We start from the raw sequence: 26,237 nt of genomic DNA, 5'->3' as shown, positions 1-26,237 counted from the left end.
ACCTCGCGGTCCTTCTTGACAGAAAAGCTCCTACTTGACAGCTCGTTCCAAGGGGACCATAGTTGATCCATCGAAAAAATGTTGTATTGTCAAATTTTTTTTTTTGCATTAAAATGAAAAAAAAAGTGATCAGAAATGGTTTTTAATCGTGTTTTTTACCGTTGTACATAAAAATTGACATAGGGTTTTAGTACCCAATTGAACAGGAAATTATTGATAGTTTCCCACTGTGCGATCTGTGCAGTGCACTTTCATTTCCTACCCCTTGCCCCTACAAAGCAAAAGCAAAAACAAACCTGACAGTTGTGTGGGAAAAGAAAAAAAAGTTGTTTTTCTCTTGCACTTTTCTTTTCCAAATCGGCTGCAGCCGTCAGTAAAAATTTCCAACTAACTTTTTGTGCAATCCAAAGTTTTCCTCAAAGTACCCGTGAAAGTAGTGAAAAATAGTGCAATTCGTGATTAATTCTGTGCACCACCAAGTAAGTGACAATCGGAGCATGAAATTTGATGAATTTGCGGTGTTTTTTCGGGGAGAAAACCCCGATTTCGTTTTGCAAATCAGTCACGTAAAAGTTGTGACGACCTTTTTTTGCTGCTGTCGTCTTGGCGAAATGGGTTCTCGTCTCGTCATAATTTTATTATTTATTAATCGACAACATTGGCCGTCGTCACTATCACTGTTGGTGCAGCTGATAACAAACCCTCTTCTCAGCTGAGCTCGCGCCTTGAAACCAGAGGGAGATGATTGACGTCGGAACGATCCACACTATCGGAACCGGGCTGGAAACCAGCTGTTTTGGGTGGAATCGATTTTTTTTCCTTCGCCAATTGCTAGTAGCTTGTGCTGGAATGTTTCCGGTTGGGGGTGGTGTCTTTCAGTTGATTGATTCCAAGTTATTTTTCAATCAAATTGGAAAATAAAGTTTTGTCTTCCCACAAATGATAATTTTTTCAATATTCAAAGAAATTATTTGGGCCGATGCAAATATTTTTCAAAGTTGTTGTCAAACGGCTCTGGCCGGGGTCGAGGGGCCCACCCCAAATAATTTAAAAAATATAAATATTAAAATAACAAGCAATAGTTGAACATTTGCATGGAAAAGGGGTTTTAAAATGCATTTAACACAATTGTTTTGCAATCATTACTTTTCAAAAAATGTGTGACAAAAACTTTAAATAAAATTGGTACCAGCCTTAAATGTACGTGTAAATCACAACAACAAAAAAAGCCAAAAAAATGCTGAAATCATCAATGAATGTTTGGAGGTTAGACCATTTTAAGTATGAGTAATTTTCTTGGTTTTCGCGAAATGATTTTTCCTTTTATTTTTTTTTATTGAAACTTTGTTCATTACGAACCATAAGGTTTCTCATAAGTCTCCTACAGAATTGGGTTCTGAAAATAAGCCTAAATTTGAGATCTTATTGGTCACAACGATAAAGCTTATTTTTCTGAGTACAACGACCCTTTGTGCGACCGCAAAATATTTAAAATGGATTTTTAAATCAATTTAAACAAAATAACTTCGCGACCCTCTTGGCGGTCTTCCTTGATCAGGGGGGCGTCATCTATATCTCACTACAGGCAGCTCACGCGTAGCCAACACAAGCTGTCAACTTCGGCACAAGAACAAAAGGGAGCTGTCAAATACGGCGCCAGCACAAAAGAACAGCTGTTCGTTACGGAACCAAAACAAAGCTACTGCGCACTGTAAAAAAAAGTACAAAAACTGCAGGCCTAAAATGAAAATAAGGTAATTATTATTTTTATGTAAAATTTTACCGCAATGTACATTTAAAAGTTAGTTTATGTTTTTGAGGTGATTTTCATCAATTAATTTGCAAAATAAACAACTAAACTTGGGATATTAAGCACACACCGGGCCGATGACCTCATTTAAAGTTGTACTTTTATCACAAGAATCGTTTAACTTAACTACTGTGTAATATGACTTTTACTACTTTTGTTCTTATAACAAAAATTGAATTATCATTAAAAAAAATATTTGTTTTCACTGTGCACAGTTTGCGCGCGTTATCAATCTCAATTACCCAAGATGGCGGCCTTTAGCATCCCTCTGTTCTTGACAGAAAAGGTCCTACATGACAGCTCGTTCCAAGGGGAACATAGTTGATCCATCGAAAAAATGTGGTCTTGTTTTTTTTGCATCAATGGGTTACACACATGTAGAAAATCACCAAATTTCATATGTCACAAAATTCACTAAATTAAAACGAAAACGATGTTTTTTCAATCACTTCTGAGAGTTTCATGAAGATATTTCGTGACAGGTACTGAGTAAGAGACGATTTAAGTTCACATTTTGCCATGCGTAAAGCGAACTGTCAAACTTTGTGAACGTTTTTCTCTAAACACCGAGTTGATTTAAGGGGGCCACAATATCTCAATATGGGATGGACCAAATTAGCTGAAATTTGGGGTGAAGACTCCCAAGACATATCCCGTGTGCATGACAAAGCCCGATTTTGCAATTTTACTTTTCTCAAAAAAAAAAAAAAAAATACAAAGATGAAAAACTGACGATTTTTTACATGGAAAACATAAAAATATTTTTATCTATTTTAAAAATTAAATTTTTGAAATTCGATCTTCATGTACACAGGACCGGGTTAACAAGTCTTCACCAAAATTTTGAGCCAAATTGGTCAAAGCAGTGATGAGATCCAGATGGTTCCATTCCTGATTTGTAAATCGACTTTGTTTACAACTGGCTCTTAAAACATGTTGAAAACTAATCCAAAATTTGACGTATAAAATAAAATGTGTACACTTCGAATCCGGTTTTAATAACAAAAACTATGACTACAAAATTGTGCATGTAGTCTTCTACCCCAGAACGTGTTTCAAAAATAAAAGTCTTGAGACAATCCTTTCCGGTTGGAAAATATCCATAAATATATTGAAATCTTATCAATGTCATTCCGGTCTGTGGCAATTTTATTTAAAAAATTTGGCAAAGTTACATGATTGAAACATATAGAATCATAAAATCCAAGATATTCTTTAAATTTGAAAATTCTCAGTTCTTAAGCTTTCTGAAGATTCTTATTGGTTTAGAAATGGATCCGAAAATTTTGCAACGTTTCGTTTAAGGTGAAACGGGACGTCTGTTCTTGAAAACTTCTGTTCGAGTTAAATTTATTTCTGAACTCGACTGATTTCTTGTTTAAGCTCTATTCATGTTCAGGCCAAGGATTGATACCTAAGAGCATGCAATGGCACTGACCTTGTTGCGTGCTCTTCGGTTGACGTCCACGTAAGGAACATCCTGGAAGGAGCGTAACTAACTACATCCGTGGTTCTGTTAGATCATCCGAATTATCTTGATCAGAACAGTATAGCTCTGGTTCCTTGCGAGTGTCCTATTTTCTTACCTCCACGTTGGCTTGGTTTTCATGATGACCTAGCTGGTGGCCTGTGGAAACGGATCGTAAACCTTTGACCACCGCGGGTCAGAGTCGAGACGGCTAAAAGAAAGGGGCGCGACAATGTGGGAAAGGTAAGTTATTTGTGATTGTAGACGGTATTGTTTTGATTCGCAGTATGTTGAGTCAACTGCTGTGGATGTACCTGAAACATCGCACAACGGGGTTTCTCTTCTCTTCATTCTCAGCTACCACCTATCTCCTATTTTTATTTTGCTCTTCTGATTCCCAATTCTTCACTGATTCTTCTATTTAATATCCAACATTTGATTTTAATTTTACTAACTTTTGATTCTCTTATCTCTCAAAGCTTTTCCACTCTTTTCTATCAATTGATACTGCTGTAACAAACTTTGTTTTGTTTTTTTTTCCTTAAAAATATACTTTTCCTTAATGTACTAGTAATATCAAGTCTATTTATCATTCGCCTAATCTTTTTTGATTTTATTGCGAATTTATTTATTTGAATAATTCTTTATTTGTCCTATAAATTATCATTACTATAATCTAAGCTTGTTTTGTATCTCTATTTATTAACTATTGTCTAATTTTACATCTAATACATCTAGCTTCTCATTTTTATTCTTCAAAATACGCTCATCATTCTCTTACTATTGATACTTGATTTTTATAAAATCTCTTTTACTGTCTATTGTTTTCAATCTTCACCCTTTTTTCAAACAAGTGAGGTTTGAGCCCTTACTCAATTTATGGAATGGTTAAAGGATTAACACAAATATTACTATTGTATTTTTGGTAAACTTTTATAACATGCTTAGGACCAAAAATTGTAACAAAACACCGCGACAAAAGAAATAGCAACAGATAAACAGACTCAACAATAGGGAAGATTTCAGGAGAAAACAATACACAGTAAATAACAATAAGTTTTTGAATTCAAACTAAAAATAAAACAGTTTTTGCTTTAATGAAAGTTGTTAGGCACACTTTAAATGGTTAGGCGCTTATACATACATCAAACCCAACGTAATGTACCACCCCCGGCCGAGTTAAAATGCGTAACCGGAAAAGAAGGTGTGCATGCCTGGCACGAACACTCAAAGCGTGTTCTAGCGTGTTGCTCGTACTGACTCAGAGCAAGGGTGAGATGTAGGTGTGAGGGCAGTGCGTGTTCGTCGGGAACCTGGTGCATAAGATCGGTCAAGGCCCATTCTTACACTGAAAATTGCGAATTGCGAATTGCGAAGCTCTATTCATGTTGGTAAAAAAATGAAAACTTTGTAAGTAACTGTACTTTTCTTAAAACTGCGTTTAAAAACTCGAGTGCCTTCTCGTTTCACCATAACAATGAACTGCAATATTTTTTCTTAAAAAGTTTTTCAGTAGAAATAATATGTTGGCTTATAGGAATTCTGTGAGTTAATATTGGTCTGAATTACGAAGTCAAAAAGACAAAATAAATTTGTTGGTACCAAAAAGTTGTCAGAGACAAACTTGTAGGAAATTTGACGGGCATTCCGAAAAAATAATACAGTGAAAGAAAAAAAAAACACGCCACTTCTATGACTTTTTTGATTTTAGAGTTTTAAGTCAATTTTGAAGGTGAGGCCACGATTTTTTTTCGTTAATTTTTTTTGTAAAAATAGCATAAAGCATAAAATAGCTAAATCGGTTCAAACAAAAAAAACTTCAAAATGTTAAAGGAAATAAAAGTATAACCAACTGAAAACTAAATACATTTTCCTGCGTTTAAAATCATATTTAGCATGTCTGGGATCGATCAAAAATATTTTCAATTTTTGTGGAATTCCAATGTGCAGCACCGCAAAAAGTTTCTTTTTCCGGCGAAAAAACAAAATCTCTTCAATACTTGGATATTTTGAAATTAAATGATTGCGAAACAACTGGCCAGGTGTAAATAGTAGTTTATGCAACAAGTTGCAAAAAGAAGATTTTTTCAGCACGAGTTGTACATTTAACCAACGAGGTTTACCGAGTTGGATAAATACGACGAGTGCTGAAAAAATCAAGTTTTGCAACGAGTTGCTTACAACATTTTTTGCAATTTCGAAAAACGCTTATTTAATGGAATTTTATGTCAAACATTAATGTGTTTAGTAAATTCATCGTTTAAAACACAAAAATATTGAAAAATGTTACGTTTCGATACTAGTGCTGAAAAGTTCAACTTTTCAGCACTCATTTCAGTGCTGAAAAGTAGAACTTTTCAGCACTGTTATTGAAAGGTATTGATTTTCCATTCTGTTATTTTTGGTAGGGAAAAGTAGGCCATTTCGTTTCTCCAGAAGGGCAGGAAAAGTTGACAGTTTCACAGTGGAATTGCAAAAAAGCACTTCAAAACACTTTTTTCATTCAAATGTTGAGACCATGGCTTGTTATTTCAATTTTTATATTTTTTAATTTTATTTTTGCCTACCCCTTGGCTTTTTAAAGCTTAGTTTTATATGAAATAATTACTGTAATTACTAATCCGAATTATTAAGTAAAAACTAGGCATTAAATTTCAATTTAGTATCGAAATAAATTCATAGACAAAACTGGCAACACCTTGTTATACATGTATTAGTGATAGCCTTGAACTGAAGGAAAAGTAGCTCCAAAAACTGATCCAACGCGGCTGATTTGAAAATATTTTTCAATTGATTTTTTTTTAACTATTCGGTAATTTAAACGGTTTAGTGACTAAAAACATATGAGTATAAATAACACTTACATTACTCAGAAACCGATTGAAAATAACTTGATGCCAGTGAAAAACAGAATGTTGTACAAGGTGTCTCGAGCCAAAAATGATAAGCAACGAGGTCGAAATTTTTGGACCTAATCGATGTGCTAGGAAAATTAAAGAAAATTGGAATTGGAAAGAGTTGCTGAAAAAGTGGAAATAATCAAAAATGTTACCATTTTCTGGAAAGGTAAGCTAGAAAATGACCCTGACTAAACTTTCTGTTCGTTGGTTTCAATTAAATCCTACATGAAATGCCTGAATTAACTCAATTTAAGAAAATAGGTACTGGGTCCAAAATAGGGTCATATACCCTATGACCATTTAAAAAAGAGGTTTTTTGAAAAAAATAAAAAAAATATGAAAATCACAAAACTTTGGGGCGGTGCCAAAAAAGAAGGGGTGGCGCCAGTTGTCGCGAAATGACTCAAATATATTTAAGAGACTGAAAATTCAAGTCTTTCATATAAAAATTTTCATAAACCATCAAAAACCCATTTTTTCAGCATTTTTACTAAAATCGATCCGACTAAACAAATTTATTAAAAATTGCCTCCTTTCAGACCGCGAGGTGCACCGGAAGTCCCGCACGATGAAGCGCAAGCACCACTACACTTCCGCCACGAACGTGGCCCAGATCGTATCTGCGCGCAACAACGGCGGAAATGATCCGATCTTGTTCCAGAATCGGCTCAAGTCGGCCCGCCCCTTCATCGACATGATCGAGCTGGAAGCGGAACTGAAGGGCCACATGGGCTGCGTCAACTGTCTCGAGTGGAGCGAAGACGGCCGGATTCTAGCTTCGGCCTCCGACGATTTCCACGTGATGCTGTGGGATCCGTTCACGCATCGACAGCTGTACGATCTGGTCACGCCCCACGACGGGAACATTTTCTCCGTCAAGTTCATCCCGAAGCGAAACAACTCGATCCTGGTGACGGGCGCCGGCGACTGTCGGACGTTCGTGTTCGACGTGAACCGCGGGAACGACTTCCCCCTGCGGAAGTGCACCTGCCACGGCCAACGGGTCAAGCGGTTGGCGACCGTTGCGCGCCACTCGACGCTGTTCTGGTCGTCGGCCGAGGACGGGAAGGTGTTCCAGCACGATCTGCGGACGCCGCACACGTGCCGCGCCGACGACGCCATCGTGCTGATCAACCTGCGCAACCACATCAGCGACATCCCCGAGGTGAAGTGCATCGCGTTGAATCCGCACCGGCCGGAGCAGATCGCCATCGGGGCGAACGATTGCTACGCGCGGGTGTACGACCGCCGGATGCTGTCACTGATGAAGGTAGGTGGGATAGGCAAAAAGTAGATTCCTCCCCGACGGGGAATCGAACCCCGGTCTCCCGCGTGACAGGCGGGGATACTGACCTCTATACTATCGAGGATGTGGTGATTGTTGGGTGGCGCAGATTCGTTCGCAGCTTTCGTGCGTTACGGCCAAGGCGCGTGTGGCTATAATTAGGAGAGCAAATTCGGCGTTCGGATTTTTTTCTGTTGAGCAGTTCTCTAGGATTTCGGTCATTCGATTTTTTTTGTATTTTTTAATCCGACTGAAACTTTTTTGGTGCCTTCGGTATGCCCAAAGAAGCCATTTTGCATCATTAGTTTGTCCATATAATTTTCCATACAAATTCGGCAGCTGTCCATACAAAAATGATGTATGAAAATTCAAAAATCTGTATCTTTTGAAGGAATTTTTTGATCGATTTGGTGTCTTCGGCAAAGTTGTAGGTATGGATACGGACTACACTGGAAAAAAATAATACACGGTAAAAAAAATTTGGTGATTTTTTTATTTAACTTTTTATCACTAAAACTTGATTTACAAAAAAACACTATTTTTAATTTTTTTTATTTTTTGATATGTTTTAGAAGGCATAAAATGCCAACTTTTCAGAAATTTCCAGGTTGTGCAAAAAATCACTGACCGAGTTATGAATTTTTTAATCAATACTGATTTTTTCAAAAAATCGAAATTTTGGTCGTAAAAATTTTTCAACTTCATTTTTCGATGTAAAATCAAATTTGCAATCAAAAAGTACTTAACTGAAATTTTGATAAAGTGCACCGTTTTCAAGTTATAGCCATATTTAAGTGACTTTTTTGAAAATAGTCGCAGTTTTTCATTTTTTTAAATTAGTGCACATGTTTGCCCAGTTTTGAAAAAAATATTTTTGAAAAGCTGAGAAAATTCTCTATATTTTGCTTATTTGGACTTTGTTGATACGACCTTTAGTTGCTGAGATATTGCAATGCAAAGGTTTAAAAACAGGAAAATTGATGTTTTCTAAGTTTCACCCAAACAACCCACCATTTTCTATCGTCAATATCTCAGCAACTAATGGTCCGATTTTCAATGTTAATATATGAAACATTTGTGAAATTTTCCGATCTCTTCGAAAAAAATATTTTTGGAATTTTCAAATCAAGACTAACATTTCACAAAGGCCAAACATTCAATATTACGCCCTTTTAAAATGTTTGTCTTGATTTGAAAATTCCAAAAATATTTTTTTCGAAAAGATCGGAAAATTTCACAATTGTTTCATATATTAACATTGAAAATCGGACCATTAGTTGCTGAGAGAAACTTAGAAAACATCAATTTTCCTGTTTTTAAACCTTTGCATTGCAATATCTCAGCAACTAAAGGTCGTATCAACATAGTCCGAATAAGCAAAATATAGAGAATTTTCTCAGCTTTTCAAAAATATTTTTTTCAAAACTGGGCAAACATGTGCACTAATTTAAAAAAAATGAAAAACTGCGACTATTTTCAAAAAAGTCACTTAAATATGGCTATAACTTGAAAACGGTGCACTTTATCAAAATTTTAGTAAAGTACTTTTTGATTGCAAATTTGATTTTACATCGAAAAATGAAGTTAAAAAATTTTTACGACCAAAATTTCGATTTTTTGAAAAAATCAGTATTGATTAAAAAATTCATAACTCGGTCAGTGATTTTTTGCACAACCTGGAAATTTCTGAAAAGTTGGCATTTTATGTCTTCTAAAACATATCTAAAAATAAAAAAAATTAAAAATAGTGTTTTTTTGTAAATCAAGTTTTAGTGATAAAAAGTTAAATAAAAAAATCACCAAATTTTTTTTTACCGTGTATTATTTTTTCCAGTGTAGTCCGTATCCATACCTACAACTTTGCCGAAGACACCAAATCGATCAAAAAATTCCTTCAAAAGATAAAGATTTTTGAATTTTCATGCATCATTTTTGTATGGACAGCTGCCGAATTTGTATGGAAAATTATATGGACAAACTAATGATGCAAAATGGCTTCTTTGGGCATACCGAAGGCACCAAAAAAGTTTCAGCCGGATTAAAAAATACAAAAATTAAAATTGAAGAAAAAAGACCGATTTCGTAGAGAATTGCTCTGTTGTAAGCGCATCGCACCTCACGCAGATAACACGGTATGAGCATGCGCGGAAAGATTAGACGGATTGAGTTCGCTTGCTTTTAATTTTGCCGACGGTGCGTTATTTTAAGGGGTTTGTTTTTGGCGAACAAAAATAAACATCTCGTTTTACGATTTGATTTAATGTAGAGAGGAGACGCAGTCAGCTTAATTCACAGATGTTCAAATCACGCTGCACATCAACCGTCAACCAAAGTCAACAACCTCCCTTTTGACACCACCCCAAAGATTCGCCTTTTTTGCAAAAAATTTCAAACCCTCCTTTCTCAAACTGCAACCGCAAACAGTACAATGCCAAGCCAGGACTCATTTCAAAGAAAATTGGACGTGGAAATGATTGACGTAGTCGTAATACTGCCGTTCTACGCATAATTGTCCCATGTTCAAAAAAGTGCAAACGTGATTGAAATTTTTCGACCGTTTTTTGTGTTTCTACGCATAATTGTCCTGTAGGTTCCTATTCACCCATTAAGTCCCTTATCATTCCAGTCAGCAGTTTATCACTCTTATTTGCAATCCTCTTGCTATACAATAGGTAAACAAGACACAATTTTTCGTAAAACGGATAATTTCGTGAAATTCAATTCAATTGAATTCGGTTTTATTAGTGAATAATCATGTTACAATAAGTTCTTTTGCAGTTCATAACAGAGTTTTGGAGTTCCTTTCAGCTGTGTGTTGAATCTCAATCGATTTTTGCTTATGACTAAGAGATTATCAAGAGTAAGAAAAAATATAGAAAAAACTTACTAAATTTGCAAAAGAAGGGGGATAGAAATAGAAAAAGCTTACACTAGATCACAGTTTTTTTTTTATCTATTGTAGACGTGCTTGATCATCAGCTCCCCGAGGGCCAGAAATTGCTCCGCCTTGTTACGACAGGTCCGAAACCGCGTCATCATCTCCCCCGCGAGAGCAAAAAATTCCGGCAGTGTAAAGAGATCTTCCCCGGCGACTCCTTGCTGGACCGCATCGCCGCTACCGGCAGCGACCACGCTTGCAAATGATCGCCCCCATCCAGGAGGGAACGCTGGGTTGTCCGCTGGAACCGTACGCTGGCCAGCTGCAGGAACGGCTGCGCTCGTACTTCGCTGAGGAGGGTGGGATGCTGCTTTTTTCCTGCTCCTCGAGGTAGGACTTGCGCGCGACGCATCCGCGGTGATTACCGGAATGGTTACCGTCACAGTTCGCGCACTTTACGCGCGACTTGGTTTGTTCTGCGTTTTCCCCCAAGTCCGCCTTTCGTGGCAGTGCGCACGCCTCCAAGAGGTGTGACTCACCGCACTTCACGCAGCGGGGCCGGAGGTTGCAGTTCCGCGAGCCGTGGCCAAATTTCTGGCAACGGTGGCATTGCGCTACGTCCGTCGGGTTCTTGGTGTAAAACCGCCAGTTTACCCAAAAACCGTCCAACGTCTTAGTCCGCCGCAGGTCTTGGATCTTGACGGTGCCGTGGTCGAAGTACAACAGGTACAGTGTGTGTGTACCTGTTACCGTTGTCTTGCGCGAGAGCACTTTAATCTCCCGCGGTTTTATTCCGGCGTCCGAAAGGTGACCCTTCAGGTCGGAGATCGGACGGTCTTGATAACCCTGCAAGACGACCTTAACAGGGGGCTTCTCGGGGTTAAATGTGTAGAAGTTGAAGTTGCTACGCTTCAATTATTCAAACACCAGGTCGAAATTCTTTTTGGTCAGTGTGATCACTTGCACTGCCGACTTACCCATTTTCAGACAATATCCGAGGCCTTCCAGCAACTCGTCAACATCGTCCGCTAACGTGTCCAAAACAAAAATTGGAGGTGGTCTACGTTCCGCTGGAGAGTTGTTCTTTTTTGACGTCGGCACTTTTTTCCGTGCACGACCATCATCGTCGTCGTCGTCGTCGTCGGTAGTGCTGCTACCGTCGGTGTTGTTGTTGTTGTTTTCTTCGTCGTCGCTCAGCATCTGGAACTCGTTCCTGATGGGGATGTTGGCGGATGTTGATGTGCCACTGGTCGTGGCACCGAAAGTACCGGAACGGGTTCGCACTGGTGATCTCGGAACATATCCGGGATGTAGTAACTTTTTGTCGATGCCTTCTGCGTTCACGCTCCCCTGCGCGATGGCGGTCGACACGGCGTTGGTTTGTTTACCTTTTTGTACACGGCCGGTAGATGAACTTCGCCGGTTTTTCGAGGCCGCACTCGAACTGCCACGGCCACGGCCGGCCTTTGGCATGCTGGAGAAGCAAACTCGCGGGTAATCACAATCAATTACGGCGAAAAAAATCGAAAAAACGATGGAGCACTGAGCACTAGCTGCATGCTCTCGTGCGTACACGGAGGGAGCTGCGTATAATTTCGTGAAAGAAAATACTTGGTGGAACAATTATGCGTAGAAGTACAACGATAGGACAAACAGACTTGGTTTCGTTTTCAATGAGTTTCCGAACAAAGTACTAGATTTTATGTATTTTTCAAAAGTAAACGTCTAACTAAACCTAAAAATGACAAAAAGTCAAAATCGACCAAAAATGACATGGAACAATTATGCGTAGAACAGTATGTTGTGCAAATGAAAACTTGTTGATTAATTTTCACACTGAGCGCATATTTTAATTTTGGTTTTGCACTTACCGTTGTGTTCCTGAGAAAATTTTACATAGGTTTTCAAATTTTGTTGATTGTTTTATTTTAAGTTCAAGAGCTATTAAATTTTGATGGATTGAAGCCTTATAAATTTATAATTTTCAAAAATGCAGGTTAAAAATTGAATTGGTGTCCTTTTAGAGGACCTACCACGAAGAGGCGTTCATAGACAAACAGACGCAAATTATTAAAAACAAAAATCCACCGCTCAATCCTCACAAATGCCATCTAATTGTGCACATGCACACTGCACAAAAGGTATGGTAGCAACCAGGCCTGCAAAAAGTTTCCAACCCAGCGTACATATGATCGCTTTGTGACTGTAAGCCTACTGTGTCTGTTCAACCACTGCCGCCTGACTCGTGCCGGTGTCACATGACTGACTCGTAAAATTCTCTTTAAACACTATTTGGCTTTTTTCAAACGATTGAATGGTTCTAGGCTGTGCAAAACAGTTAAAACAACAATAACTTATATTCAAAATTACATTTCCACGCATAAATACAAACTTTTTGGGTAAAAACTTGTTTCTTATGTGTGTGCGTGCAACGTCGAAAGAGCGTTGGTCGACTACTGCCACACAGTGCAGCTGCTCAATGAGCTAGGGCACTCACGACTGCTCCAGGTTTGTTTATGTCACGGTTTGCGTGTCAGTGTCGTTGATTTTTGCGTCATGACCCCTGACATTTTCAGCACGAGAATTTTGTCAACAGTAGTCTAGGAATTATGAAAAATGATTTATTTTGTGAGTTTTGTTCGAAAAATTAACAATCAAAAGAATCGTTTCACGATATTCTACAGCATAATCCATCAATTAGTTTCGGAATCGACGGATCGGGCCGCGGATTTTTTGGTCATTTCGCGTGAATTCGCCGTCGTCGTTGTGGTATGTTGGCATATTGTGAATCTGCGTTGCGTATGGAAAACGTCGTGACTGGACCTGGCCATCATCATCATATAAGGAAAACTAGAGGCAGCTGCTTCGCGAATTTGGTGAGATCAGTCCATATTGAACATTTTGAAACCTGACATATTTTTGCTAGCAATTTACTAAATACGCGCCGATCCCTGTTTTGCCTGATGGGATTGGAAGTTTAAAGATAGATCGAGGACCCGTCTGGTTCTTGCTTTATCTTTAGGCGGGGCCAGACAATGCCCAGTGACCTCGGAATTGGACCGCAAGGAGCTCTGTCATTCTGAAATGGGTCACTGGAAGCAGCGCGAGGGCTAACACAACCTAATACCCGGGACTGAGATAAGCTGTATCAGCATAACCCAAGTCTGATACAAACTATACTTTCCCATAATTTCGCTGCCGGCCAGCGGGTATTGGATTGGACCACAAACAAACAAAAAAACATGACCCCTGACATTTTCAGCACTGGTAGCAACTGTCAAACGCGTGTAAGCGAACTGTGGTGAATTCAAAACTGTCTTGGTGAGTTTTCGATCATTCAAATTGATCGTTAAATTGCTGATTGATGGATTTTGAAGGAGAATTGCGTCTGATTGGTATTCTTTTAGATGCGCCCTTTCTATAACGCCCATGGTTACTCCAGAGCACCACTAATATTTAACTTCAAAGTAAAAAATATCTTGTCGACAAGAGAATTTTTCATCCAGATTTAACCTGCACTGATTTGTGTAGAATATTGTCAGTCAGCCATTAAAATTTTATCTGTTTTGGTCAAAACTAAACAGCTCAATTTTGCTCTGTTGATTCTGAAACGAAATGTTTAGGAAGCGTTCTTTTTTTTACGTTACGCAATGATTATTATTGTTAACTTATCTCCACCCATCGTAACAAAATTTCCGTACGAATTAGAAAAAAAATCTGGAGCGTTACACAGCCTACGACACTCTTCCCCCGACTCCGTTGCGTAATAAGAGAACGCTCCCTACGTATTTTTTTTGTGTGAAACACTTTTCTCAATAAAAAAGGCAAAAATAATAAAGGGCGGTTTTGTATGCTTTTGCAAATAGACTTTTCTTTTATTTTTATTTGTATGAAACATTGTCTATGCATTCCCTATGCCAAAAGAGGTCATGTTGTGTTGGGAGACCAATCTTTATTGTAAATTTTGCATCATTAGTTTTTCGATACAAGTCTCCATACAAAGCCTTGAGGGCTGGTCATACTAAATGAAACTTTTTAGGCTGGTTCAAATATTATTAAAATTTTCTGTCAGCTTAGAATTTTTTTGGTGCTTTCGGAATGCCCAAAGAAGCCATTTTGCATCATTAGTTTGTCCATATGATTTTCAACACAAATTTGGCAGCTGTCCATACTAAAACGATGCATGAAAATTCAAAAATCTGTATCTTTTGAAGGAATTTTTTGATCGATTAGGTGTCGTGGGCAAAGTTGTAGGTATGGATAAGGACTACACTGAAAAAAAAAATGATACAGGGTAAAAATTTTTTTGGTGATTTTTTATTAAATATTTTGTCACTAAAACTTGATTTGCAAAAAAACACTATTTTTATTTTTTTTTTCATTTTTTGATATGTTTTAGAGGACATCAAATGCCAACTTTTCAGGAATTTCTAGGTTGTGCAAAAAATCTTTGACCGAATTATGAATTTTTGAATCAATAGGGTAATTCTCCGCCAACTCACACAGCAGTTGCCCCGACCCCTCTTCGATTTGCGTGAAACTTTGTCCTAAGGGGTAACTTTTGTCCCTGATCACGAATCCGAGGTCCGTTTTTTGATATCTCGTGACGGAGGGGCGGTACGACCCCTTCCATTTTTGAACATGCGAAAAAAGAGGTGTTTTTCAATAATTTGCAGCCTGAAACGGTGATGAGATAGAAATTTGGTGTCAAAGGGACTTTTATGTAAAATTAGACGCCCGATTTGATGGCGTACTCAGAATTCCGAAAAAACGTATTTTTCATCGAAAAAAACACTAAAAAAGTTTTAAAAATTCTCCCATTTTCCGTTACTCGACTGTAAAAAATTTTGGAACATGTCATTTTATGGGAAATTTAATGTACTTTTCGAATCTACATTGTCCCAGAAGGGTCATTTTTTCATTTAGAACAAAATTTTTCATTTTAAAATTTCGCGTTTTTTCTAACTTTGCAGGGTTATTTTTTAGAGTGTAACAATGTTCTACAAAGTTGTAGAGCAGACAATTACAAAATTTTTGATATATATACATAAGGGGTTTGCTTATAAACATCACAAGTTATCACGATTTTACGAAAAAAAGTTTTAAAAAAGTTGGTCGTCATCGATCATGGCCGTTCATGGTCACCCGCGACAGACACGGACGACGAAACAAAGAGAAACGCAAAAAGCAACTTTTTCAAAACTTTTTTTCGTAAAATCGCGATAACTTGTGATGTTTATAAGCAAACCCCTTATGTCTATATATCAAAATTTTTGTAATTGTCTGCTCTACAACTTTGTACAACATTGTTACACTCTAAAAAACAACCCTGCAAAGTTAGAAAAAACACGAAATTTTAAAATAAAAAATTTTGTTCTAAATGAAAAAATGACCCTTCTGGGACAATGTAGATTCGAAAAGTACATTAAATTTCCCATAAAATGACATGTTCCAAAATTTTTTACAGTCGAGTAACGGAAAATGGGAGAATTTTTAAAACTTTTTTAGTGTTTTTTTCGATGAAAAATACGTTTTTTCGGAATTCTGAGTACGCCATCAAATCGGGCGTCTAATTTTACATAAAAGTCCCTTTGACACCAAAATTCTATCTCATCACCGTTTCAGGCTGCAAATTATTGAAAAACACCTCTTTTTTCGCATGTTCAAAAATGGAAGGGGTCGTACCGCCCCTCCGTCACGAGATATCAAAAAACGGACCTCGGATTCGTAATCAGGGACAAAAGTTACCCCTTAGGACAAAGTTTCACGCAAATCGAAGAGGGGTCGGGGCAACTTTTCCCGATTTCGTGTGAGTTGGTAGAGAATTACCCAATACTAATTTTTCAAAAAATCGAAATATTGGTCGCAAAAATTTTTCAACTTCATTTGATTGGTGCGCTGGAAGTGGGGACGCGAAATCGTGATTATGCAGGTTAATTTTTGGTGTGCTTTTGTGTCGCTGTTCGTATGGGATGAGTGATTGTGCTAATCGAATAATAGCATCATTGGTGCGCTGGAAGTGGGGACGCGAAATCGTGATTATGCAGGTTATTTTTGTGTGTGCTTTTGTGTCGCTGTACGTTAGGGGTGAGTGATTGTGGTGATCGAATAATAGCATGACTTACTGAATTATTTGTGTCTTGAGCGTAATTTTTTTTTTGAGATCTTACTTAATTGTTTTGTGATTTTCAAAGCCCTTCCTATATCATCGTTGATCGGAAGGCACGGCGTCGGGTAAATTGTGTATAATGTTTTGAATAAGGTTTTATTTTTAATGGTGAAAAAGCCATTTCTATATAATGATCGAAAGACGCACTGACATTTTGGATTAATTAATAGCGGAGTGAAATAATTGTGTGTGAGTGACTTTGTGTGTTAACCAAAAAGACCTTCCCATAGCATCGTTGCTCGGAAGGCTCGCCGACGGGTCTGTTATGAAAGTCCTCCCCATAGCATCGTAGCTCGGGAGGCATCGAAAAGCCAACACCTTATCCTACTAACCCAAAAAAATAATAATCACGTGATGCTTGAAGGAGATGCTGTGGATTCAACGGTCTCAAGCGGTATCAACAAGTATATAGCGAAAAACTGTGTGCTTGATGAGTCTGCAACTTCAACTATCGGACTAACATTCCTCCCTTTCGTTGAACTGCAGGCTTCTTGGGAGGGCGCCGGTATTGACTAATAAAGTAGGGATCTTCAGAGGTTAAACAGTGAACGGATGGTTGGCTCCCACTGATCATTTTTGATTCATTGTTTAACTTCAGCTGATCTGTCAATAACGGAGTAGCAGCTCATTGGCAGTCAACCATGCTCATGCTCATGCTCATGCTCATGCAAATCGAAATATTGGTCGCAAAAATTTTTCAACTTCATTTTTCGATGTAAAATCAAATTTGCAATCAAAAAGTACTTTAGTGAAATTTTGCACCGTTTTCAAGTTATGGCCATTTTCAGGTAACTTTTTTTGAAAATAGTCGCAGTTTTTCATTTCTTTTTTTGCACATGTTTGCCCACCTTTCAAGGAAAAAATATTTTTTAAAGGTGAGAAAATTCTCTATATTTTGCTTTTCTGAACTTTGTTGATACGACCCTTAGTTGCTGAGATATTGCCATGCAAATGTTTAAAAACATGAAAATTGATGTTTTCCAAGTCTCACCCAAACAACCCACCATTTTAATGTCGATATCTCAGCAACTAATGGTCCGATTTACAATGTTAAAATATGAAACATTCGTAAGATTTTCCGATATTTTCGAAAAAAATATTTTTAAAACTTTTGAATCAAGACTAACATTTCAAATGGGTCAAATATTCAATACTACGCCTTGTTGTTAGTCCATACCTACAACTTTGTCCAAGACACCAAATCGATCAATACATTCCTTCAAAAGTTACATATTTTTGAATTTTCATTCATCATTTTTGTATAGACAGCTGCCAAATTTGTATGGAAAATTATATGGACAAACTAATGATGCAAAATGGCTTCTTTGGGCATACCGAAGGCACCAAAAAAGTTTCAGTCGGATTAAAAAATACAACAAAAAAAATAATCGAATGACCGAAATCTGAGAGAACTGCTCAGGTGTCACCTAATTAACTTTTAGTGATATAAAGTTAACTAGAAAAATCGGATTTTTCCCGTGTACTTGTATCGGCAAAATAATGATGCAAAACTGCATTCATTCAAATTAAAAAAAAATCAAAATCAAAAAAAAAAATGCGAAATTGTAGATATCTTCTCTAAAGTTAAAATAAAATCAAAAATTTTCGACGTTGAAAACAATGCCTTAAAATTGCCAAAAAAGCTACGTTATTTGTGGATGACGCCATTTTTTTAAGTACATTCAATGCAAAAATTATACTCCCCGACGGGGAATCGAACCCCGGTCTCCCGCGTGACAGGCGGGGATACTGACCTCTATACTATCGAGGATATTGGACAAGGAAGGTTTTTTTTAAAAGATCGTAAATTTTTATTTAAAAAAAAATGTGTTTGATTGAAAAAATGTTTTTGTTTGGGTAATGGTAGAATTAATCAAAAAAAAAACCCAGTTTTAATTAAAAAAGCGTAGTTCAGAGCTCATACTTAAGCTCTACAATGTAAAATAAGAGATCGCTCGTTCGATGTATTTTTTTTTTCAAGTAAAAAAATCGATTCTAGACTGTTAGAAACACATTATTAACAATGTGTTTCATGATACATAGCTAAAACAAATTTGATATTGATTTGATATTCATTGAAAAGTTTAAGTAGTTCTGGTAAACAAAACGATTTGTAAGTGGGTTGCAGCAGTGTATCGAATGTTTTTATGGAAAGATATTTCAAAAAGAACTCCTCCCCGACGGGGAATCGAACCCCGGTCTCCCGCGTGACAGGCGGGGATACTGACCTCTATACTATCGAGGATGTGGTGACTGTTGGGTGGCGCAGATTCGTTCGCAGCTTTCGTGCGTTAAGGCCACGACGCGTGTGGCTATAATTAGGAGAGCAAATTCGGCGTTCGGATTTTTTTCTGTTGAGCAGTTCTCTAGGATTTCGGTCATTCGATTTTTTTTGTATTTTTTAATCCGACTGAAACTTTTTTGGTGCCTTCGGTATGCCCAAAGAAGCCATTTTGCATCATTAGTTTGTCCATATAATTTTCCATACAAATTCGGCAGCTGTCCATACAAAAATGATGTATGAAAATTCAAAAATCTGTATCTTTTGAAGGAATTTTTTGATCGATTTGGTGTCTTCGGCAAAGTTGTAGGTATGGATACGGACTACACTGGAAAAAAATAATACACGGTAAAAAAAATTTGGTGATTTTTTTATTTAACTTTTTATCACTAAAACTTGATTTACAAAAAAACACTATTTTTAATTTTTTTTATTTTTTGATATGTTTTAGAAGGCATAAAATGCCAACTTTTCAGAAATTTCCAGGTTGTGCAAAAAATCACTGACCGAGTTATGAATTTTTTAATCAATACTGATTTTTTCAGAAAATCGAAATTTTGGTCGTAAAAATTTTTCAACTTCATTTTTCGATGTAAAATCAAATTTGCAATCAAAAAGTACTTAACTGAAATTTTGATAAAGTGCACCGTTTTCAAGTTATAGCCATATTTAAGTGACTTTTTTGAAAATAGTCGCAGTTTTTCATTTTTTTAAATTAGTGCACATGTTTGCCCAGTTTTGAAAAAAATATTTTTGAAAAGCTGAGAAAATTCTCTATATTTTGCTTATTTGGACTTTGTTGATACGACCTTTAGTTGCTGAGATATTGCAATGCAAAGGTTTAAAAACAGGAAAATTGATGTTTTCTAAGTTTCACCCAAACAACCCACCATTTTCTATCGTCAATATCTCAGCAACTAATGGTCCGATTTTCAATGTTAATATATGAAACATTTGTAAAATTTTCCGATCTCTTCGAAAAAAATATTTTTGGAATTTTCAAATCAAGACTAACATTTCACAAAGGCCAAACATTCAATATTACGCCCTTTTAAAATGTTTGTCTTGATTTGAAAATTCCAAAAATATTTTTTTCGAAAAGATCGGAAAATTTCACAATTGTTTCATATATTAACATTGAAAATCGGACCATTAGTTGCTGAGAGAAACTTAGAAAACATCAATTTTCCTGTTTTTAAACCTTTGCATTGCAATATCTCAGCAACTAAAGGTCGTATCAACATAGTCCGAATAAGCAAAATATAGAGAATTTTCTCAGCTTTTCAAAAATATTTTTTTCAAAACTGGGCAAACATGTGCACTAATTTAAAAAAATGAAAAACTGCGACTATTTTCAAAAAAGTCACTTAAATATGGCTATAACTTGAAAACGGTGCACTTTATCAAAATTTTAGTAAAGTACTTTTTGATTGCAAATTTGATTTTACATCGAAAAATGAAATTGAAAAATTTTTACGACCAAAATTTCGATTTTTTGAAAAAATCAGTATTGATTAAAAAATTCATAACTCGGTCAGTGATTTTTTGCACAACCTGGAAATTTCTGAAAAGTTGGCATTTTATGTCTTCTAAAACATATCAAAAAATAAAAAAAATTAAAAATAGTGTTTTTTTGTAAATCAAGTTTTAGTGATAAAAAGTTAAATAAAAAAATCACCAAATTTTTTTTTACCGTGTATTATTTTTTCCAGTGTAGTCCGTATCCATACCTACAACTTTGCCGAAGACACCAAATCGATCAAAAAATTCCTTCAAAAGATACAGATTTTTGAATTTTCATACATCATTTTTGTATGGACAGCTGCCGAATTTGTATGGAAAATTATATGGACAAACTAATGATGCAAAATGGCTTCTTTGGGCATACCGAAGGCACCAAAAAAGTTTCAGCCGGATTAAAAAATACAAAAATTAAAATTGAAGAAAAAAGACCGATTTCGTAGAGAATTGCTCTACTCTCAAAATTTTCTGGCGTGTTTTTTTAAATATATATTTTTCATGTTCAGGATCATTAAAAAAATGTTAGCAAATTAAATGTCTAAACTTTATCTTAAAGCCGATTTGATTAGAACAAAAATTTATAAAGGAGACTACAGCATGTGATTCCATCGAACACCTATTGTTGGCATATCAGTACTTAAACGTTCAATTACAGCTTCTTAAAGGGGGTTTCAGAATAAAATCGAATTAAAAAAAGCTTAGGATAGCAAGTGACTAAACAAGCTCCTATCAAAATTTTTGCATTTTTTTTAATAGTGCGAAACAACAAATTGGATGGAAATTGGAACCGAATCCTTAATCTGCGTAACAGATGATAATGTTATTAATGATATTGCAGCATATTTGAGTGCATCGGCCGGGAATCGAACCCGGGCCGCCCGCGTGGCAGGCGAGCATTCTACCACTGAACCACCGATGCTTCTTGCGATTAGTCGACTTTTATTGAATTGGGTCCTTTTTCACAGCTCAACGCCACCGGCGAGACCGTGAAACCGAGCGAGCTCGACGGCGGGGACAACATTCCGCGGGACGGATGCGTCCAGTACTACTGTCCGGGCCACCTGAGCCGTTCGAAGGAACCGGTGTACTCGATTTTCCAGCAGAAAGCCATCACCTACCTGACGTTCAGCCCGGACGGGACGGAGCTGCTGGTGAACATGGGCTCGGAGCAGATCTACCGGTTCGATCTGAACCGGCCGCGGGAACCGATGGTGAGTCATGTGAGCGTGATGATTCCTAGGGGATGTTGATGCGAGCGGTTGTTACTTGCAGTTTCTTCAGTTGCCCAAGTTTACGGAGCACCTCAACGGAACGAACGGGACGACGGTCAAGAACGGCGAAAAGGTCAAACAGAAGCTTCCAGCCGAGGTCGAGCAGATGAAGAAAGAGGGCAACGCTAACCTGGAGAAGGAGAAGTACCTCCAGGCGATCCAGCAGTACACGTTGGCCATCCGGAAGGCCCAGGAGAAGGACTGCTCAATACTGTACCTGAACCGGGCGACGGCCCTGATGAAGCGGAACTGGTGAGTTGTCCGTTTGCCCCGTCGCTCTTTCAAACGTCCTCCTAATCAAAAAATCCAACCAGGTACGGTGATGTGTACGCGGCGGTACGTGACTGTCATCGGGCCTTGCGGCTCGATCCACACTACGTCAAGGCCCAGTTCCGGCTGGCCCGGGCGCTGCTCAAGCTGGGTCAGCTGCGCGAGGCGTCCGAATGTTTGGCCGAGCTGATCCGGCGGTTTCCCTCGTACGCGAAGAACCACGGCGTGCTGATGCTGGAGAAGGACATCGAGGCGGAGCTGGAGAAGCAGCGGCAGCGGGTGCGCGATCAGCCGCAGGACCAGGACGCGGATCAGTTCTCCGGGAATGAGATGGTGGGTTTGGGGAGAGGGGTCTTTGAAGAAACGGATTTGGACTGATTGTTTGGTTGTTTTAGGCTTGGAGAGCGGCTGCGCTGGATTACGAAGACTGTTACGTTGGGCATTGCAACACCAAGACCGATATTAAGGAGGCCAACTATTTTGGCGATTCGAATTATATTGTTGCCGGGTAAGTAAACAATTCTGGATTTTTTTGTTTTTTTTTAAAAAAGGTCCAACAAACCAAATTTTCAGTTTTTGCTTTTTGGGAGTTTTTAAAACCACCTTGAGTCAGGGGTACATAAATCATACATAAATCATACATAAAACATTAAACATTAAACATTAAACATTAAACATTAAACATTAAACATTAAACATTAAACATTAAACATTAAACATTAAACATTAAACATTAAACATTAAACATTAAACATTAAACATTAAACATTAAACATTAAACATTAAACATTAAACATTAAACATTAAACATTAAACATTAAACATTAAACATTAAACATTAAACATTAAACATTAAACATTAAACATTAAACATTAAACATTAAACATTAAACATTAAACATTAAACATTAAACATTAAACATTAAACATTAAACATTAAACATTAAACATTAAACATTAAACATTAAACATTAAACATTAAACATTAAACATTAAACATTAAACATTAAACATTAAACATTAAACATTAAACATTAAACATTAAACATTAAACATTAAACATTAAACATTAAACATTAAACATTAAACATTAAACAAAAAAATAAAAATATTAAAAATATCAAAAGAAATAATAAAACATGAAAAACATTAAAACATGAAAACATGAAAACATGAAAAACATGAAAAAACATGAAAAACATGAAAAAACATGAAAAATATGAAAAACATTAAAAACATTAAAAATATTAAAAACGTTAAAAACACTAAATTGAAACAAAACATTAAACAAAAAAATACCAAAAGAAATCAATAACATGAAAAACATGAAAAACATAAAAAGCATGAAAAACATGAAAAACATGAAAAACATTAAAAACATTAAAAACATCAAAACATTAAAAACATTAAAAACATTAAAAACATTAAAAACATCATAAACATTTAAAACATTTAAAACATTTGAAACATTTAAAACATTTAAAACATTAAAAACATTAAAAACATTAAAAACATTTAAAACATCATAAACATTTAAAACATTTAAAACAATTAAAACATTTAAAACATTTAAAACATTTAAAACAATTAAAACATTTAAAACATTTAAAACATTTAAAACATTTAAAACATTTAAAACATTTAAAACATTTAAAACATTTAAAACATTTAAAACATTTAAAACATTTCAAACATTTAAAACATTTAAATCATTTAAAACATTTAAAACATTTAAAACATTTAAAACATTAAAAACATTAAAAACATTAAAAACATTAAAAACATTAAAAACATTAAAAACATTAAAAACATTAAAAACATTAAAAACATTAAAAACATTAAAAACATTAAAAACATTAAAAACATTAAAAACATCATAAACATTAAAAACATCATAAACATTTAAAACATTTAAAACATTTAAAACATTAAAAACATTAAAAACATTTAAAACATTTAAAACATTTAAAACATTTAAAACATTTAAAACATTTAAAACATTTAAAACATTTAAAACATTTAAAACATCAAAAACATTAAAACATTAAAACATTAAAACATTAAAACATTAAAACATTAAAACATTAAAACATTAAAACATTTAAACATTTAAAACATTTAAAACATTTAAAACATTTAAAACATTTAAAACATTTAAAACATTTAAAACATTTAAAACATTTAAAACATTTAAAACATTTAAAACATTTAAAACATTTAAAACATTTAAAACATTTAAAACATTTAAAACATTTAAAACATTTAAAACATTTAAAACATTTAAAACATTTAAAACATTTAAAACATTTAAAACATTTAAAACATTTAAAACATTTAAAACATTTAAAACATTTAAAACATTTAAAACATTTAAAACATTTAAAACATTTAAAACATTTAAAACATTTAAAACATTTAAAACATTTAAAACATTTAAAACATTTAAAACATTTAAAACATTTAAAACATTTAAAACATTTAAAACATTTAAAACATTTAAAACATTTAAAACATTTAAAACATTTAAAACATTTAAAACATTTAAAACATTTAAAACATTAAAAACATTAAAAACATTAAAAACATTAAAAACATTAAAAACATTAAAAACATTATAAACATTAAAAACATTAAAAACATTAAAAACATTAAAAACATTAAAAACATTAAAAACATTAAAAACATTAATAACATTAAAAACATTAAAAAACATTAAAAACATTAAAAACATTAAAAACATTAAAAACATTAAAAACATTAAAAACATTAAAAACATTAAAAACATTAAAAACATAAAAACATCAAAAACATTAAAACATTAAAACATTAAAACATTAAAACATTAAAACATTAAAACATTAAAACATTAAAACATTAAAACATTAAAACATTAAAACATTAAAACATTAAAACATTAAAACATTAAAACATTAAAACATTAAAACATTAAAACATTAAAACATTAAAACATTAAAACATTAAAACATTAAAACATTGAAACATTAACACAGTAAAACATTAAAACATTAAAACATTAAAACATTAAAACATTAAAACATTAAAACATTAAAACATTAAAACATTAAAACATTAAAACATTAAAACATTAAAACATTAAAACATTAAAACATTAAAACATTAAAACATTAAAACATTAAAACATTAAAACATTAAAACATTAAAACATTAAAACATTAAAACATTAAAACATTAAAACATTAAAACATTAAAACATTAAAACATTAAAACATTAAAACATTAAAACATTAAAACATTAAAACATTAAAACATTAAAACATTAAAACATTAAAACATTAAAACATTAAAACATTAAAACATTAAAACATTAAAACATTAAAACATTAAAACATTAAAACATTAAAACATTAAAACATTAAAACATTAAAACATTAAAACATTAAAACATTAAAACATTAAAACATTAAAACATTAAAACATTAAAACATTAAAAATATTTAAAAAAAACATCAATTCGAAAAATCCATGAAAATAGTGAAAAATCATTCTTTTTATAATGGAAATTTATTTTTACATTGTTTTTAATTTAATATTTATAAGCAAATTTGTAAAAGTTAAAAAATAATATTCAATTTTTAGTCTCTCGGTTGCGGTCAAAAAAAAAATACTTAATTTCGATTTGCTAGTCTAATTTTAAATTGAAACATCGATACAAGAAACTCGATTTTTAATACAGATCGATATAGTTATGATTATGACAATTTTTTCTGAGGTTTTTCATCTTTTTCTGATTTATGGCCCAAAAATTCAAAAATTGTAAAAAGGCTTGAGGAGACAAAGAAAAAAACAAAAACTTGATGTTGAATGAGTCAGAAGTAAAACTTTGGAACCCAAATTTAACATTCTTCCTCCCTCCTCCCTCTAAAAAAAACCTAGCTCCGACGACGGCAACTTCTTCATCTGGGAGCGGGACAGCGGCCTGATTGCGTCCATCTACCAGGCGGACGAACTGATCGTCAATTGCGTCCAGCCCCATCCGCACGTGTGCATGCTGGCCACCAGCGGCATCGACCACGAGGTGCGGCTCTGGTCGCCGCAGTCCAGCCAGGAGAACGCCCCGGCTAAACACCGGGTGGACAGTGCCGTGCTGGAGGAAACGGTCACCGCGAACCAGGGCCGCATGCAGCAGGACCCGTTCGACACGATAGCCCCGGACCAGAACATGTGCCGGACGAGTTAGTTCCGGGATGGTGAGAAAGTTTTTGCACTTTCTTCGTCGATATAAGGACTAATTTTCTTTCCTTTCCAGTTTCAACCTATTTCATGTGATTGAGCGTAGTGTTAATAAATTATTCGCCTAGGGTACGATTTTTATAGCTGGACTTCACCGCCCACCCCAACAAAA

General features: G+C 35.1%; 1 protein-coding gene and 4 non-coding genes across 5 annotated transcripts; 1 reads left to right on the top strand and 4 right to left on the bottom strand.

Moving 5' to 3' along the window:
* Positions 1-345: 345 nt before the first annotated feature.
* Positions 346-26,237, top strand: LOC120417156 (WD and tetratricopeptide repeats protein 1-like). Its single transcript, XM_039579139.2, has 8 exons — positions 346-479; positions 6,718-7,448; positions 21,278-21,523; positions 21,585-21,835; positions 21,898-22,186; positions 22,249-22,361; positions 25,769-26,082; positions 26,142-26,237. Exons 2-7 carry the CDS (start codon positions 6,747-6,749, stop codon positions 26,070-26,072), a joined length of 1,905 nt encoding a protein of 634 aa, XP_039435073.1. The 5' UTR covers positions 346-479; positions 6,718-6,746; the 3' UTR covers positions 26,073-26,082; positions 26,142-26,237.
* Trnad-guc (transfer RNA aspartic acid (anticodon GUC)) lies at positions 7,477-7,548 on the bottom strand. Its single transcript has one exon. It is a non-coding gene; the product is annotated as a tRNA-Asp (tRNA).
* On the bottom strand, positions 18,210-18,281 carry Trnad-guc (transfer RNA aspartic acid (anticodon GUC)). The gene has a single exon. It is a non-coding gene; the product is annotated as a tRNA-Asp (tRNA).
* Positions 18,684-18,755, bottom strand: Trnad-guc (transfer RNA aspartic acid (anticodon GUC)). The gene has a single exon. It is a non-coding gene; the product is annotated as a tRNA-Asp (tRNA).
* On the bottom strand, positions 21,161-21,231 carry Trnag-gcc (transfer RNA glycine (anticodon GCC)). The gene has a single exon. It is a non-coding gene; the product is annotated as a tRNA-Gly (tRNA).

Source organism: Culex pipiens, chromosome 3, assembly GCF_016801865.2.
Source record: "Culex pipiens pallens isolate TS chromosome 3, TS_CPP_V2, whole genome shotgun sequence".
Lineage (NCBI taxonomy): Eukaryota > Metazoa > Arthropoda > Insecta > Diptera > Culicidae > Culex > Culex pipiens.
This window is presented reverse-complemented; position numbering and strand designations above follow the sequence as displayed.

Excerpts from the sequence above, each read along its gene's own strand:
- LOC120417156 (XM_039579139.2), top strand. The coding sequence starts at position 6,747 with ATGAAGCGCAAGCACCACTACACTTCCGCCACGAACGTGGCCCAGATC. Across the intron at positions 22,187-22,248 it reads AGTTCTCCGGGAATGAGATG|GCTTGGAGAGCGGCTGCGCT; the intron begins GTGGGTTTGGGG and ends TGGTTGTTTTAG. Across the intron at positions 22,362-25,768 it reads TCGAATTATATTGTTGCCGG|CTCCGACGACGGCAACTTCT; the intron begins GTAAGTAAACAA and ends AAAAAAACCTAG.